This window comes from Corvus moneduloides, chromosome 20 (genome assembly GCF_009650955.1).
Source record: "Corvus moneduloides isolate bCorMon1 chromosome 20, bCorMon1.pri, whole genome shotgun sequence".
Taxonomy (NCBI): Eukaryota; Metazoa; Chordata; class Aves; order Passeriformes; family Corvidae; genus Corvus; species Corvus moneduloides.
The window spans coordinates 5365360-5377926 of NC_045495.1; the positions used below are offsets into that span (position 1 = coordinate 5365360).

A 12567-nucleotide genomic window follows, 5' to 3' on the forward strand; every position below is an offset into this window, starting at 1 on the left:
CAGCTCCGTTCCCCCTCCTCAGCTCCGGTCCCGCCCCTCGCTCCGGTCCCGTCCCTCAGCCCCGGTTCCCCCTCCTCAGCTCCGGTCCCGCCCCTCAGCTCCGGTCCCGCCCCTCAGCTCCGGTCCCGCCCCTCAGCCCCGGTTCCCCCTCCTCAGCTCCGGTCCCGTCCCTCAGCTCCGGTCCCGCCCCTCAGCTCCGGTTCCGTCCCTCAGCCCCGGTTCCCCCTCCTCAGCTCCGGTCCCGCCCCTCAGCTCCGGTCCCGCTCCTCAGCTCCGGTCCCGCCCCTCAGCTCCGGTCCCGCTCCTCAGCTCCGTTCCCCCTCCTCAGCTCCGGTCCCGCCCCTCGCTCCGGTCCCGTCCCTCAGCCCCGGTTCCCCCTCCTCAGCTCCGGTCCCGCCCCTCAGCTCCGGTCCCGCCCCTCAGCTCCGGTCCCGCCCCTCAGCCCCGGTTCCCCCTCCTCAGCTCCGGTCCCGTCCCTCAGCTCCGGTCCCGCCCCTCAGCTCCGGTCCCGCCCCTCAGCTCCGGTCCCGCCCCTCAGCCCCGGTTCCCCCTCCTCAGCTCCGGTCCCGTCCCTCAGCTCCGGTCCCGCCCCTCAGCTCCGGTCCCCCTCCTCAGCTCCGGTCCCGCCCCTCAGCCCCGGTTCCCCCTCCTCAGCTCCGGTCCCGCCCCTCAGCTCCGGTCCCGTCCCTCAGCTCCGGTCCCGCCCCTCAGCCCCGGTCCCGCCCCTCAGCCCCGGTCCCGCCCCTCAGCTCCGGTCCCGCCCCTCAGCCCCGGTCCCGCCCCTCAGCTCCGGTCCCGCCCCTCAGCTCCGGTCCCGCCCCTCAGCCGCGGCCCCGGCCCCTCCCCGCCCTCAGCGGGCCCTGCCCACAGCCAAGATGGCGGTGGCGGCGTGTGGGGGCCGCGGGGCCGGGCTGTGCCCGCTGCTGCTGCCGCTGCTGTTCCTCCCGGGGCTGGCGGCGGGTCCCGCCGGGATGCTGCAGCCCCGGGACACCCCCTCCCGCGAGCGCAGGGAGCTCGGCGGCCTCTGGAGCTTCCGCGCCGATCTGTCTCCGGGCAGGGACGCCGGCTTCGCGCAGCGCTGGTACCGGCGGCCGCTCCGGCAGGTAGCGGGGAGCGGGGCGGGCGCTGCCCATCGCCGGGCGCAGGGTGCGCTTTTCCCCCTCCGAACCGGGCTCCGGCCCGCTGCGGGGGCACCGCTCCTTTCTTCCTCTCTCCCTCCCTTCCTCTGTCCCTGCCTCCCTTCCCCACCGGGCTGGCGGGGCCGCTGCCCTTTGCCCCATGGTGATGGCTGTGCCCAGGTTATTCTTGAGGCAGTTCCTAATTAGCAGCTCCTGATGATCCCCCCGGTGCTGCTCCAAAGGCAGACAGCGTTTGAGTGAACCCCATTCACCTCCAGGTGCTGCCGGAGCCTTGCACAGCGGGGAGCTTCCAGCAGCACAGAATCAGCAAAAACGTGCCTGGAAAAGGCACTGGGAACTGTTTATTCCAAAGTTTCAGAGTGCTGGCTGAAAAGTTTTGGTGTGACTGAGAGCTGCGTGGAAATTAGCTACGTTACCTGAGAGAAAAGAGTTATGAATTTTATGCATAAAATGGATAAGTCGTTCATTATTTCTATTTTTAGCCTTTTGGCCGATTTTGTTGCTGAACTGTGGAAGGAGAGAAGAGCTGAAGGTCACTGTGCTGCTGGAAGTTTTGCCAGAGGAGAGAAATCCTGAAATACCAAAGGGAAACTTAGATGAGTGTGCTCAACCTGCTTTAGACCTCAGAGAATCTCCCTGAAGGGGACCCAGCTCCTGGCCAGCCTAGGCAAGGGTTGTCCTGCATCAGATACTAGAAAATCCTTTTCCCAATCCAAGGATTTCCCCACTAGGATCTTGTGACGAGGGCACTGAGCTCTCTGCAGTGCCAGTGCTGAGTCAGCCATGCACATGATGCCCACCCTGGGTGCCCAGACCTTCCTCATTCTGTTTCCTGAGGCTTCCTCAGGAAAGGAGAAGCTGCAGAACTCCTTTGTGCAACATCCCGAGTGCAGAAAGTGCTGAAAATGAACAGCTCTGTTTGGCAACAGCATCTGGATTCCTCAATATTCAATGTCCTGTGACACTACCTCCCTCTAATCTTTATATTGGAATAAGCAACTGAATGGATTCTGTTGTAATCCCAAGGAATTTCTTGCTTTCAGATGTTGAGAAAGGCTGAACTCATCCTAAACAGTCTCCACAGGGAGAAAAATACCCTAAAATACCCATTCCTGCCCAAAATATCCACTACTGTTGCTACCCTTTTACTACAGCTCTTAGCAAACAGCACCACAAACCCCACATTGCTCAGGAGAAAATTCCCAGCTTTGGGAAGCCCCAGGCTGAAACAACAACCTGGGCTTGGGTTTTTTCCCCCTCACTTCTCTGATTCCATGATGCCAGAGCCGTTAATGAAAGCATTTCATTGCACAGCAGGAGAGGAAAAGAAAGGAGCAGCTCCCTCCTGTAGGAGCAGGCAGGTTCCTGTGCCTGGTGCTAATTAGGGCTTGTATAGGAGCTCTGGGAGATGCCACCAGTTTTTAAACAGCTTTTCCCACGTATTTCCCCTTGGCAAAGGGATTGTAAAGCTGTCACTGGAAGGGGACACCTCCAGCAGTAAAAATCTTCTTTTTAAACGCTCTGTTCCTTCCTTTTCCATGCAACTCCTGCCAGAGCGGCCCTGTGATTGACATGCCAGTGCCTGCCAGCTTCAACGACATCACCCAGGACCCCAGCCTGGAGAATTACATCGGCTGGGTGTGGTACGAGAAGGAGGTGCTGCTCCCCCTGCGCTGGCTGCAGGGCGATCCCGCCCCCAGGGTGGTGCTGCGCTTTGGAAGTGCCCATTACTACTCCATCGTGGTAGGTGCCTGGGGGGGATTGGCCCCGTGCTTCCAAAATTAGGCTGGACTAAAGTCAGTTTTATGGTTTGTTCAGCAAATGCGTCCCTGCCTCGATTTTGCAGCTCTTTGCTGTTTTCTTAACCTGTTTTCCCCCAGCAAGAATGAATTCCAATTTCTCTTCTCTGATCCTGCAATTTCGGGATTAGTAACTGAACATTTCCCGATTAATGGATCTGCCCCAAACTGTGTCCCTCTGTGACACTTTATGTGAGCCAGACCTAGCTCCCAGCAAAGGGAGATCCCTCAAAGACCCTTCGAGGATCAAGAGCCCGGATGTTCCTTGTAACTGGGCTTCCCTTCTCTGTGCTCTGCTTGCCACAAATCCCAATAAACCATTTTTTGGGGTCTTTCCTTGCAGTGGGTGAATGGGGTGCAGGTGGTGGAGCACGAAGGGGGGCACCTGCCCTTTGAGGCTGACATCAGCAGCGTGGTGCAGGGCAGCCCAGGAACCCTCTGCCGCATCACTGTCGCTCTCAACAACACCCTGACCCCCCACACGCTGCCCCCAGGCTCCATCCAGTACATGACTGACAAAACAAGGTGAGCTGCTGGGTGTTTTACTGCTGGGCTGATCCCAGGGGTGGGAGAGGAGTTTATTCAGCTGCTGGTTCATAAAACTCTTCATGGGGTTGACTTTATGGTGAAAAGAGCAACGAGGAGTTTAAGCTTTGGTGTGGTGAGGAATTGCATCTGTTCTGTGCACAGGGAGCTCAGGTTGGATGATCTGTCAAGTTGAATGAAGGGCAGGTTTGAGGAACTTGGATTCAGCTGGAAGCTGCAAGCACCAGCTCTCCTGAAGGATCAAAATCTTGGGGCATCAGATGTTTGTCAGCTGCAGAACCCTTCAGTGTAGCAGCTGAGATACAGATCCAGCCTGTTGTAAAGACTATTTTACATGATTATTTTGCACTGCCAGCATCCACATGCTGCCTTCAGCTGTGCAATGAAGTGTAATGCAGCCATTTCTCCTGTCTCACTCACTCAGGTACCCCAAGAACTATTTTGTGCAGAACATCAGGTTTGATTTCTTTAATTATGCCGGAATCCACCGCCCAGTTGTGCTTTACACCACTCCTGCTGCCTACATAGATGATATCACTGTGACAACCACTTCATCAGACAGTGTTGGTAGGTCCAGAGCAATTACAGCAGCTCCCTCAGACTCCAGATGGAGGTGACAAGGGGGGAAAAATCCTGCACAAGTTTGATTGAGTTTGTTTTCTAGTGGCTTCTTCTTGAGCCTGATTGTCTTTGGTTTCCTCTGAGCCAGCCATGGTGCAGTATCAGGTGTCAGTGGTTGGCAGCACAGCCAATTCCTTGTCGCTGAGTTTGCGTGACCAAGAGGGGAAAGTGGTTGCTACAGGTGATGGCCCAGTGGGAGAGCTCAAAGTCCTCAACCCAAACCTCTGGTGGCCCTACCTGATGCACGAGAACCCTGGATACCTGTACTCCTTAGAGGTAAAGTGCCATTTCCTCCTCTGTGGGTGTGTGTTTAATAGGGTTAAGGCACTGCCATATGGCCCATCCTCTGTCCTCTCCTCTCACGGGTCCTGTGCGTGTGACCAGAGTGGCACCGCTAATTAGGCAGTAATCAAATCAAGCTTTGGCAGCTTCCTGGCTGCTGAACTGAAGGGTCTGGCAGAGAGAAGGGCATTCCTGGAGTGTGCTCTGAGGTGCTGGCCCTTCACACTGTCCAGTCCATCCCCTCTGAGGAGATGATGAGTTCAACAGCTGGAGCCTGGGAGATTCTTTGAGAGTTAAGGATCAGTAACGATGTTCAGGTGCAGGAATCAGGGAGGATGAGCTGCTCGGAGTTTCCAGGGGCTCAGGTTCACACCTGGGGGCAGGTGACATGTCAGTCATTGCCTGGCATCAAGGTGCAGGGCACAGAAATGGTCTGTGGTGATGCCATGGGGAAAAGACACTGAAACTCCTGGGATGAGCAAGTGCCAAAAGGGTCATGCAGGGGCCCATTCTTTATCCTTCAACTTCCACAGCTTGGATTTCTATTTTTTGTTTAGTCATACCTGTCTCCCTGCCGAGCAGCAGCAATGAGGGACAGGCTGTGCGCTGAGGCAGGGCTAGGAAGGGGATGTGGGGCCAAAATCTCCCTCACAGATAGGGGAGGGAGCACTGGGCATCCTCATGAGGATCCCTTCCATTCCTCCCTGGACATGCAGGTGAAGATGCAGGCACAAGTGGGTGAGGCACTGCTGGAGGACGTGTACACGCTCCCGGTCGGCATCCGCACCGTCCACGTCACCAGCACCCAGTTCCTCATCAATGGCAGGCCCTTCTACTTCCATGGGGTCAACAAGCACGAGGATGCAGATGTAAGTGTGGCACCCATGGCAGGGACACCCAGTGACACCTCAGCTCACACTGCTGAGGTGGCACCTGCGCTGCCTCCCCTCCCCTCTCCAAGGGGTTGTTCCTCACACTCTCCTCCCAGGCTAAGCACTAAGGGGACACCATGCCCAGTGCTGCCATGGTCCTGACATCCCTCAGGGTACATGGGTGTGCTGGTGGAGACACTGAAGCATCTCCCAGCCACAGCTTCCAGCCAGACATGCTGACAGTCAGTCTGCTGTGAGGGTGGGGTGGCCCTGGCACAGGTCACCCAAAGAAGCTGTGGCTGCCCCATCCCTGGAAGTGTCCAAGGCCAGGTTGGACGGGGCTTGGAGCAACCTGGGACAGTGGAAGGTGTCCTTGCCCATGCCAGGGGGTGGAATGAGATGAGCTTTAAGGTCCCCTCCAACCCAAACCCCTCTGACTGTGACAGTGGCTGTTGGGTTCCCCACCCTGGGCAGCACCGGCCTCAGGCAGCTCCGGGGCTGGGGCTGGGGCTGGATCAAGCAGGGAAGCCGTGTTCACAAAGGGTGATTCCTCTCTCCCCCCAGATCCGTGGCAAAGGCCTTGACTGGCCCCTGATTGTAAAGGACTTCAACTTGCTGCGCTGGCTGGGGGCCAACTCATTCCGCACCAGCCACTACCCCTACGCCGAGGAGATCATGGACCTGTGCGACGCCTACGGCATCGTGGTCATCGACGAGAGCCCGGGGGTGGGCATCAAACTGCTGTAAGAACTGCCCAGCACACCCTGCCCCTCGCTCATCTGCTCCTCTCTGAGCTGTTTCCAAGTGTCCCATTACCCTTTTTACACTTTTGTCCCCAGAGTGTCCCACCCGTTGTCCCGATAATGAGAGTACTTTGCTCTGTTTGGAAATCTCCCAGTTGCGCCACCAGTGCCTTGTGATGTTGGGCAACCAGAGGGCATTTTGCCACATGGCTCCATTAACGAGCCCAAACCACAGCCCTGAACTGTGCAGCAAACTTTGGGGAAATAGGGCAGAAGCCATCTTCAGCATCAAGGCTCTGCTCTGCCCAGAGGCTGAGTTTGCACAGGGCAAGGCAGATGGGATGGATTTTACACCCTCACCTCCTTCTGTCTTCCAGTGAGAGCTTTGGGAACAAGTCCCTGCAGCATCACCTGGCTGTGATGGAGGAGCTGATCCGCAGGGATAAGAACAGGCCCTCAGTGGTGATGTGGTCAGTGGCCAATGAGCCGGCGTCGGAGCTGCCCCCAGCTGCTCACTATTTCAAGTAAGGGCATCTGCTCGTCATCTCGTGGCACATGATTCCTCTTCTTCCTTTGGGATGGCACAGAGAAGTAATAAAGGGGGGGAAGGCATTTTTTGGGAACCCTGGCACTGTACCTGCAGATGCAAACTGAAATGTAACTCCTGCATGTGTCGAACTGATGCTCAGAACTGCTCAACTGTCTCAGACCTGTTGGTTTTGAACACTAAGACTCCACAAAATCACCAGGAGTCCACTTGGTTTGAGCAGCTCTTCTTGAGCTAAGCAAAATCAGACCTGGTGGGAACAGGATATTCCTTGTTACCACTGGAAGATGAGTGCTGAATCCTTTGAGAATCACAGCAAAGCTGTAAAATAACTGGCCTTTCATTCTGAAGACAAGGTTCTGCAGTTAAAGCTGCTTATTTGTTCTGTGGCTCCTCACTTCAAAGCTACTGCTTTGAGTCCCTGCAGACCCCTTGGTTTTGTTTCTCAAGAGATTTAAGCTTTGGATAGCCCAGAGGCAGCTCTGTAACGGGCAGCAGGCTGTCCCTGGGAGCTGTAGGTGCATTGACAACTGTGAAGTTTCATTCTTCAGAATGTTCCAGCACCCTCCTGTAATGTCAAGAGCTTGACTCTCCCATTCTGTCCCATCTCTCTCACTCAGGGCTTCCTCAAAACCATCCATCCTCTGCCTGCTGTGCCACAGGGCCTCAGGAATGCATCCCAGGAGTTGTTCAGAAACTTCCTATTGTCCCTTTCACAGTTTTGTCCTCAAACTCAGCTGTCCCTTCAACGTCTAAGCTGCTGGCACCACCAACAAACGGATGTGCCTGTGCTTGGTGTGCTTCCACTCTGCTCTTTTATCAGGTGGCATAGCAACCACTTGGTGACAGATACTCTCTTTAATTCAAACACTGTCTGCTAAATCAAAATCAGCTCTGTCTGGGGGGGTGGAAGGATAGAGAGCCTGGGGAGAGGGGGCTGTGCTTCTCCATGCTGTTGTTGAACTCTTGCTTTACTGTTTGCAAACAGGACAGTGATAGCTCACACTAAAGCTCTCGACCCCTCCAGACCAGTCACCTTTGTGACAGATGCTAATTACGCTCTTGATCATGGTGTAAGTTTGCTTTATTTTCTAGCTTTTTCTTTTTTAAAACTCATACATTAAATTTCCTCCTCTTGTCACTTGTTTTATATTCCTTTCCCTGCACCTCCCTAAATTTAATGGAGATATTTAGCAGGAAAAGACAAAAGAAAAGTTACATTTTTGTTTCTAGTAAAAATCACCTTATCCTGTAGTTGTAGTCCAGCTGAAAAAACAAAAAGGGTCTGTAAGAGAGAACAATTCTTTGTGTGCAGGATTATGCCCCTGGATTCCATTAATATTGCCATGCTTTGTTATGCCATTGATTGTGTTTACTAATGCTCAGAATTTTCACTTGCAATTAAGCCAAAGCTTAAACCTCTTTAAAATGCTCACAACCCTTGTGGAAGTCTAAAGGAAGGAAGCTTTGCTTTAATTCCTGCCTTAAACTGCTGTAGATCTTCTTTGGCAGATGTCTGTTTGTGTCCAATAATCTAAAAGCTCCTCCAGCTCCATAATTAAAAGCCTTAGAGCTGTCTAAATAACCAAAAGGCACTTTCCTTGGATTTCTGGGCCTTTCATAGCCTGGACCAAGGATTTTTAACACCTGTATTTGTTTCCAGGGTAGATCCTGGGCACTACTGTACAATAATCACTTCTAGGAGGTGAGTTGGTGCTACCACACATCCCTGCTCCAGGTTATACTTTGGATTTCTTCTAAACTGTCCTCTAATTAGCAGGAATGGCTGCAACTCTTGAGGTTTTTCCTCCCCCAAAACCTCTGATGGCCTTAAATTTGAAGGAGCCCAGCAGGAATCTGCTTTTGGATACCCCATTCCCACTCTGCCCAACTCGAGCAGCACAGGCAAACCAACCCAAAGAACAGATGTCTCATACACTGATGTGATATTAGAACTTTTTTTTTTTCTTTTTATTACAAAACATGTTAAGAGAACATTGAACAAGTTACATACAACATCACTTTATCTTGAGGGGGCTTTGTGCCCTTTTATCACACTGTCCATGTGGTAGAAATGGCAAATAACTTGCAGAATGCTTTAGTCTTAGTATTGCACCATTGATGCACAAAATTTAGTTGCTAGTCAAAATATTTGACCACTCACTTGATAATCACATTCCAATACTTAAAAAAAAAAAAAAAAAGTACATCTAAATGTACCAGCAAGCCAGAGACATCTTGGAAACAAAAAAACTTCTAACAAACCTGAGAATGAAATGTGTTGATCTTGTCTAACTCTTTGCTGTGACTTCTAATCTGTAAGGAAAATGCCAACTTAATGTTGTTAGCTTATTAAATTTATCCTGCTTTTTTTTTTCTGGGGAAGATATGATGTTTGGAGGGTCTGAGTGATGGGGGAAACACTTCATTCTACGTGTAATAAATCTGGATTCCATTAAATGAACCCAAAGGAGGACTTAAGTTTGCAAGAGAAGGTTGAAGTCTATGCCAAAACACTCTCACCTTGTGTCCTGCAGGCTCCCTACGTGGATGTGATTTGTGTGAACAGCTACTTCTCCTGGTATCACGACCCAGGCCACCTGGAAGTGATTCCACTCCAACTCACAGCCCAGTTTGAGAACTGGTATAAAACCTACCAAAAACCCATTATCCAGAGTGAATATGGAGCAGACTCAGTGCCTGGACTTCATAGCGTGAGTGTTGTGGTGTTCCCCAGATGGAAAAAGCTCTTAGAGGGCAACAAAATTTAACTGAGAGAGGGTGGCACCACTGGGCCTGGCTTTGTTGTGAGATGCTTCAGCTGGGAGTGTCCAAAAGGCTCCAGGATTGTGACCCTGCTCCACCAAAATCAGTGAGCTTTGTCTACCTAAAGAGGACTCCAAAATCTGTCCTTTGGCAGTGGTAGGAGATGCTTCAATGAAAGCAAACCCTGGAGAATGGATGTTTGTGGTGCTGTCCCGTGCAGGAGGGGGTGGCACTCCTGTCCCTTTGTGGCAAAGGCCACCACAGGAATTCCCCCTGGGAATACCTGGAATTTTGTGTTTGCTAATTGTCACAACAGCCACTGTTAATGCAGCAGCAATCAGAAGACCAAACAACCAGAGAGTTTCTCTTCAGGAATAGTTTCTCAGTAAGTGGGAATGCCTTTGCTGGGATTAACTGTCCCCTCATCCTGTTGTCCCTGGCTGTAGGATCCCCCCCTGATGTTCACTGAGGAGTACCAGAAGGCCATGCTCAGGGAGTACCACGCAGTGTTTGACAAGAAGAGGAAGGAGTACGTGATTGGGGAGCTCATCTGGAATTTTGCTGATTTCATGACCAGTCAAGGTAAGCTTTTATTTATATTCTACACAACTCTCCATCCTCCCTGGGAGTTTAGTGGTTTATGCCACACAAATATTGTGCTGGAGGGTAGGATAAAAGGCCCTCTGTTTACCAGGACAGAGCACAGCTGGTTTTGTCACAAAATCCAGCATGACCAGAGCCAAGAGAGAAGGTCCTGTCTGTACTGAGTTCATCCTTTTCTCCTGCCTGTCCCACCTCAGAGATGCTCCCAGGAACATGAGACAATGCACATGGGAAGCTTGTGAGAGACCCAGATTGCCACCCTCAATTCAGAGCTTCAGTCAGTGGTTAGGGACATCTCACTTGCTTCTTGTGTCACCTACAACTGCCCTGGGAACAGAGCACCTTAAATAACCTAAATTAACTTGGTAGAGGAGCAGATGCCACACCGGCACACAGCTGTCTTACCATGACACTCCACCCATTATTAATAGCTAAGTGCAGTCACAAGGGAAGGGAAATTCCTTAATTTACAGTGCAGTCACACAGAAATTCAACAATCCCAACTCAGATCTGGGAAGGAACCTGTTCTGTTTGTGCCACCTGCAGTGAGTTGGGGTGGTGAGCAGTGTTAGGAAGCAACACCACTAAAATACTCTGCAGAGCACCAGGACAGGTATTAGAAAGCTCAGTGATGGCAGTGGTCAGAAAAGCAGCATCAGCTTCAAACAGGACTGAGAAAATGTAGACAAGGTTACACACAGATGCAGTTCCAGTCTCTCTACTTGTTTCAATCCTTTTTTCTACTCTCCTATGAAAATTAAAACAGGCAGGAAAAGGATCTAGACACGACAAAGGACAGTAAATAGTCATCACCATTTCCTCCATCCAATCTGAAGGTGGAGCCAATCTGTTGTAGATACAGTACTGATCAATGGGCACACCCCAGTTAAGTGTCACAGCTCACCAGCTGTAAATACAAGGAATTGCAGCTGGATTGCTCTGTCACATCCATGAATCCTGCCAAGGCTCCCTGTTGTACCTGACTGTGTGGAAAGAAAGTGCATAGGTCTCTCCCACCTGGCCTGATTTAGTACCTACATTGTAACAGAGCAGGGCCTGAAAGAGCTCATTTTATGTATTTGCTTTATTTTATAACCTCTCTGCAGGGACCACACGAGTTTTGGGGAACAAGAAAGGAATCTTCACCCGCCAACGCCAGCCCAAAGCAGCTGCATTTGTTCTTAGAGACAGATACTGGAAGATTGCAAATGAATCAAGCTGTCTTCCTCCTGTAATAACATCACATTCCCTCTTTCTAAAATGAAAACAAGGATTATGTTGAACTTGTTATTAAATTTCTGTTTAAATAAGTTTTATGCCTGACTCAAGTCTTGCAAGTCCAATGCGATTTCTAGTCCACCTGAAGAAGTTACTGTGATGCAAAGCAGATCAGAAACTTTTGTTCCCTCTGCTCAGCCACGTCTGTAGGCTTCCTGTTTCCAGGTAGGAAAACAAATACTCACTTTCAAGGAGCTGAAGTTAAGAGATCCTGACTGAGGTATCTGTTTATGGCAAAAAAATTACAAATATTACATGATACAAATCAATACTGAACTTAAAAATCTAAGTTACTCTAAATGAACATCACATCCCACTAATGCAGATGAGGTTTTCCAGTTAAACTCCCCTAACAGTTAACACTACTGAGATCACAGCAAACTGTGCACAGGATTGCAGAGGAGCACAGTTTGTGCAGCTGCTCTGGCCTGACAGGATGGGTGTGTGAGAAATCCTGAGCATTCCCAGCAGGCAGGAAGGGCATGAACCACCCAACATACTCCAACACACAGTTTGGAATTCCTATTCTAGCAGCAAGGTGGGATATGTTAGAGAGGGAGGGACTACATCAACTCAGCTTTAAATCTATTTATTTTACAGTACCAAAACTGCCACTATTAGACATGAACTGTGCCTAACAGTGCCACTGTCAGAGCCCTTCCAGCGTGGAAGGGCTTCCTTCATATTAAATGTCACCACAGGAAGAGCAGCCCAGAGGGAAATTCTGCTCTGAACCTTTCAGAGAGTGGCCTGAAGCCCTCTGGGGTAGGGCCAGGTGTAGATTCAGGTGCTGCTTCAGTGATGTCCCTTTAGGGCTGCACACCAGCCTCAGGCCAGGCTAAAAAACAGGCTTTAGACTGTCAGGGATCACACCACCACATAGAAAAACTCAGAATATTTAGTCTGCAAACTTGCCAGTGATGTCCCAAAAGCAGCCATCTCGAGGAGCAGAGCAACAAAATCAGAGGCTGCCCAATGCATTTGGCAAGTTAAAATCATGGAGTTTGATTACTGGAATTCACAGATTCTGGGTGAAACTGTTGCCATGACTCCCTGTTGTGCAGCTGGCTCTGGTGTGAGTGTCTCAGGGAAGTGACCAAAATCTGACCATATAAAGAAAATATTTGCTTTTCTGTTGTGTGGTGGCCAAATTCTGTTCCCTTTAGAGGTGGTAGACCAAGGAACCAACACCACCTTCCACCCTGCCCCAGCAGAATAAGGATACAGATGTTCACTGCAGACTCCACAACAATTTTTCTTGTCTTTTGAAGGGAAAAGAAAGAACACACTACAGCATTCCTCACACCGTGCTAGGCCTAGATTTTCTCTAGAACTAAACCCCCAGAATATAAAACTCTATGCACAGTAAAA

General features: G+C 51.1%; 1 protein-coding gene across 1 annotated transcript; it reads left to right on the top strand.

Moving 5' to 3' along the window:
* Window positions 1-843: 843 nt before the first annotated feature.
* On the top strand, window positions 844-11241 carry GUSB (glucuronidase beta). Its single transcript, XM_032129734.1, has 12 exons — window positions 844-1103; window positions 2694-2882; window positions 3282-3463; window positions 3909-4051; window positions 4194-4381; window positions 5104-5256; window positions 5824-6002; window positions 6380-6526; window positions 7538-7622; window positions 9087-9263; window positions 9762-9897; window positions 11025-11241. The coding sequence occupies exons 1-12, from the start codon at window positions 876-878 to the stop codon at window positions 11180-11182; spliced, it is 1965 nt and encodes a 654-aa protein (XP_031985625.1). The 5' UTR covers window positions 844-875; the 3' UTR covers window positions 11183-11241.
* The last annotated feature ends 1326 nt before the right edge of the window (window positions 11242-12567 follow it).

What these genes read in the sequence shown, in the direction of transcription:
- GUSB (XM_032129734.1), top strand. Translation starts at nt 876, where the DNA reads ATGGCGGTGGCGGCGTGTGGGGGCCGCGGGGCCGGGCTGTGCCCGCTG. An exon ending in CCCATTACTACTCCATCGTG is followed by an intron (nt 2,883 to 3,281) that starts GTAGGTGCCTGG and finishes CTTTCCTTGCAG; the next exon opens with TGGGTGAATGGGGTGCAGGT. An exon ending in GATACCTGTACTCCTTAGAG is followed by an intron (nt 4,382 to 5,103) that starts GTAAAGTGCCAT and finishes CTGGACATGCAG; the next exon opens with GTGAAGATGCAGGCACAAGT.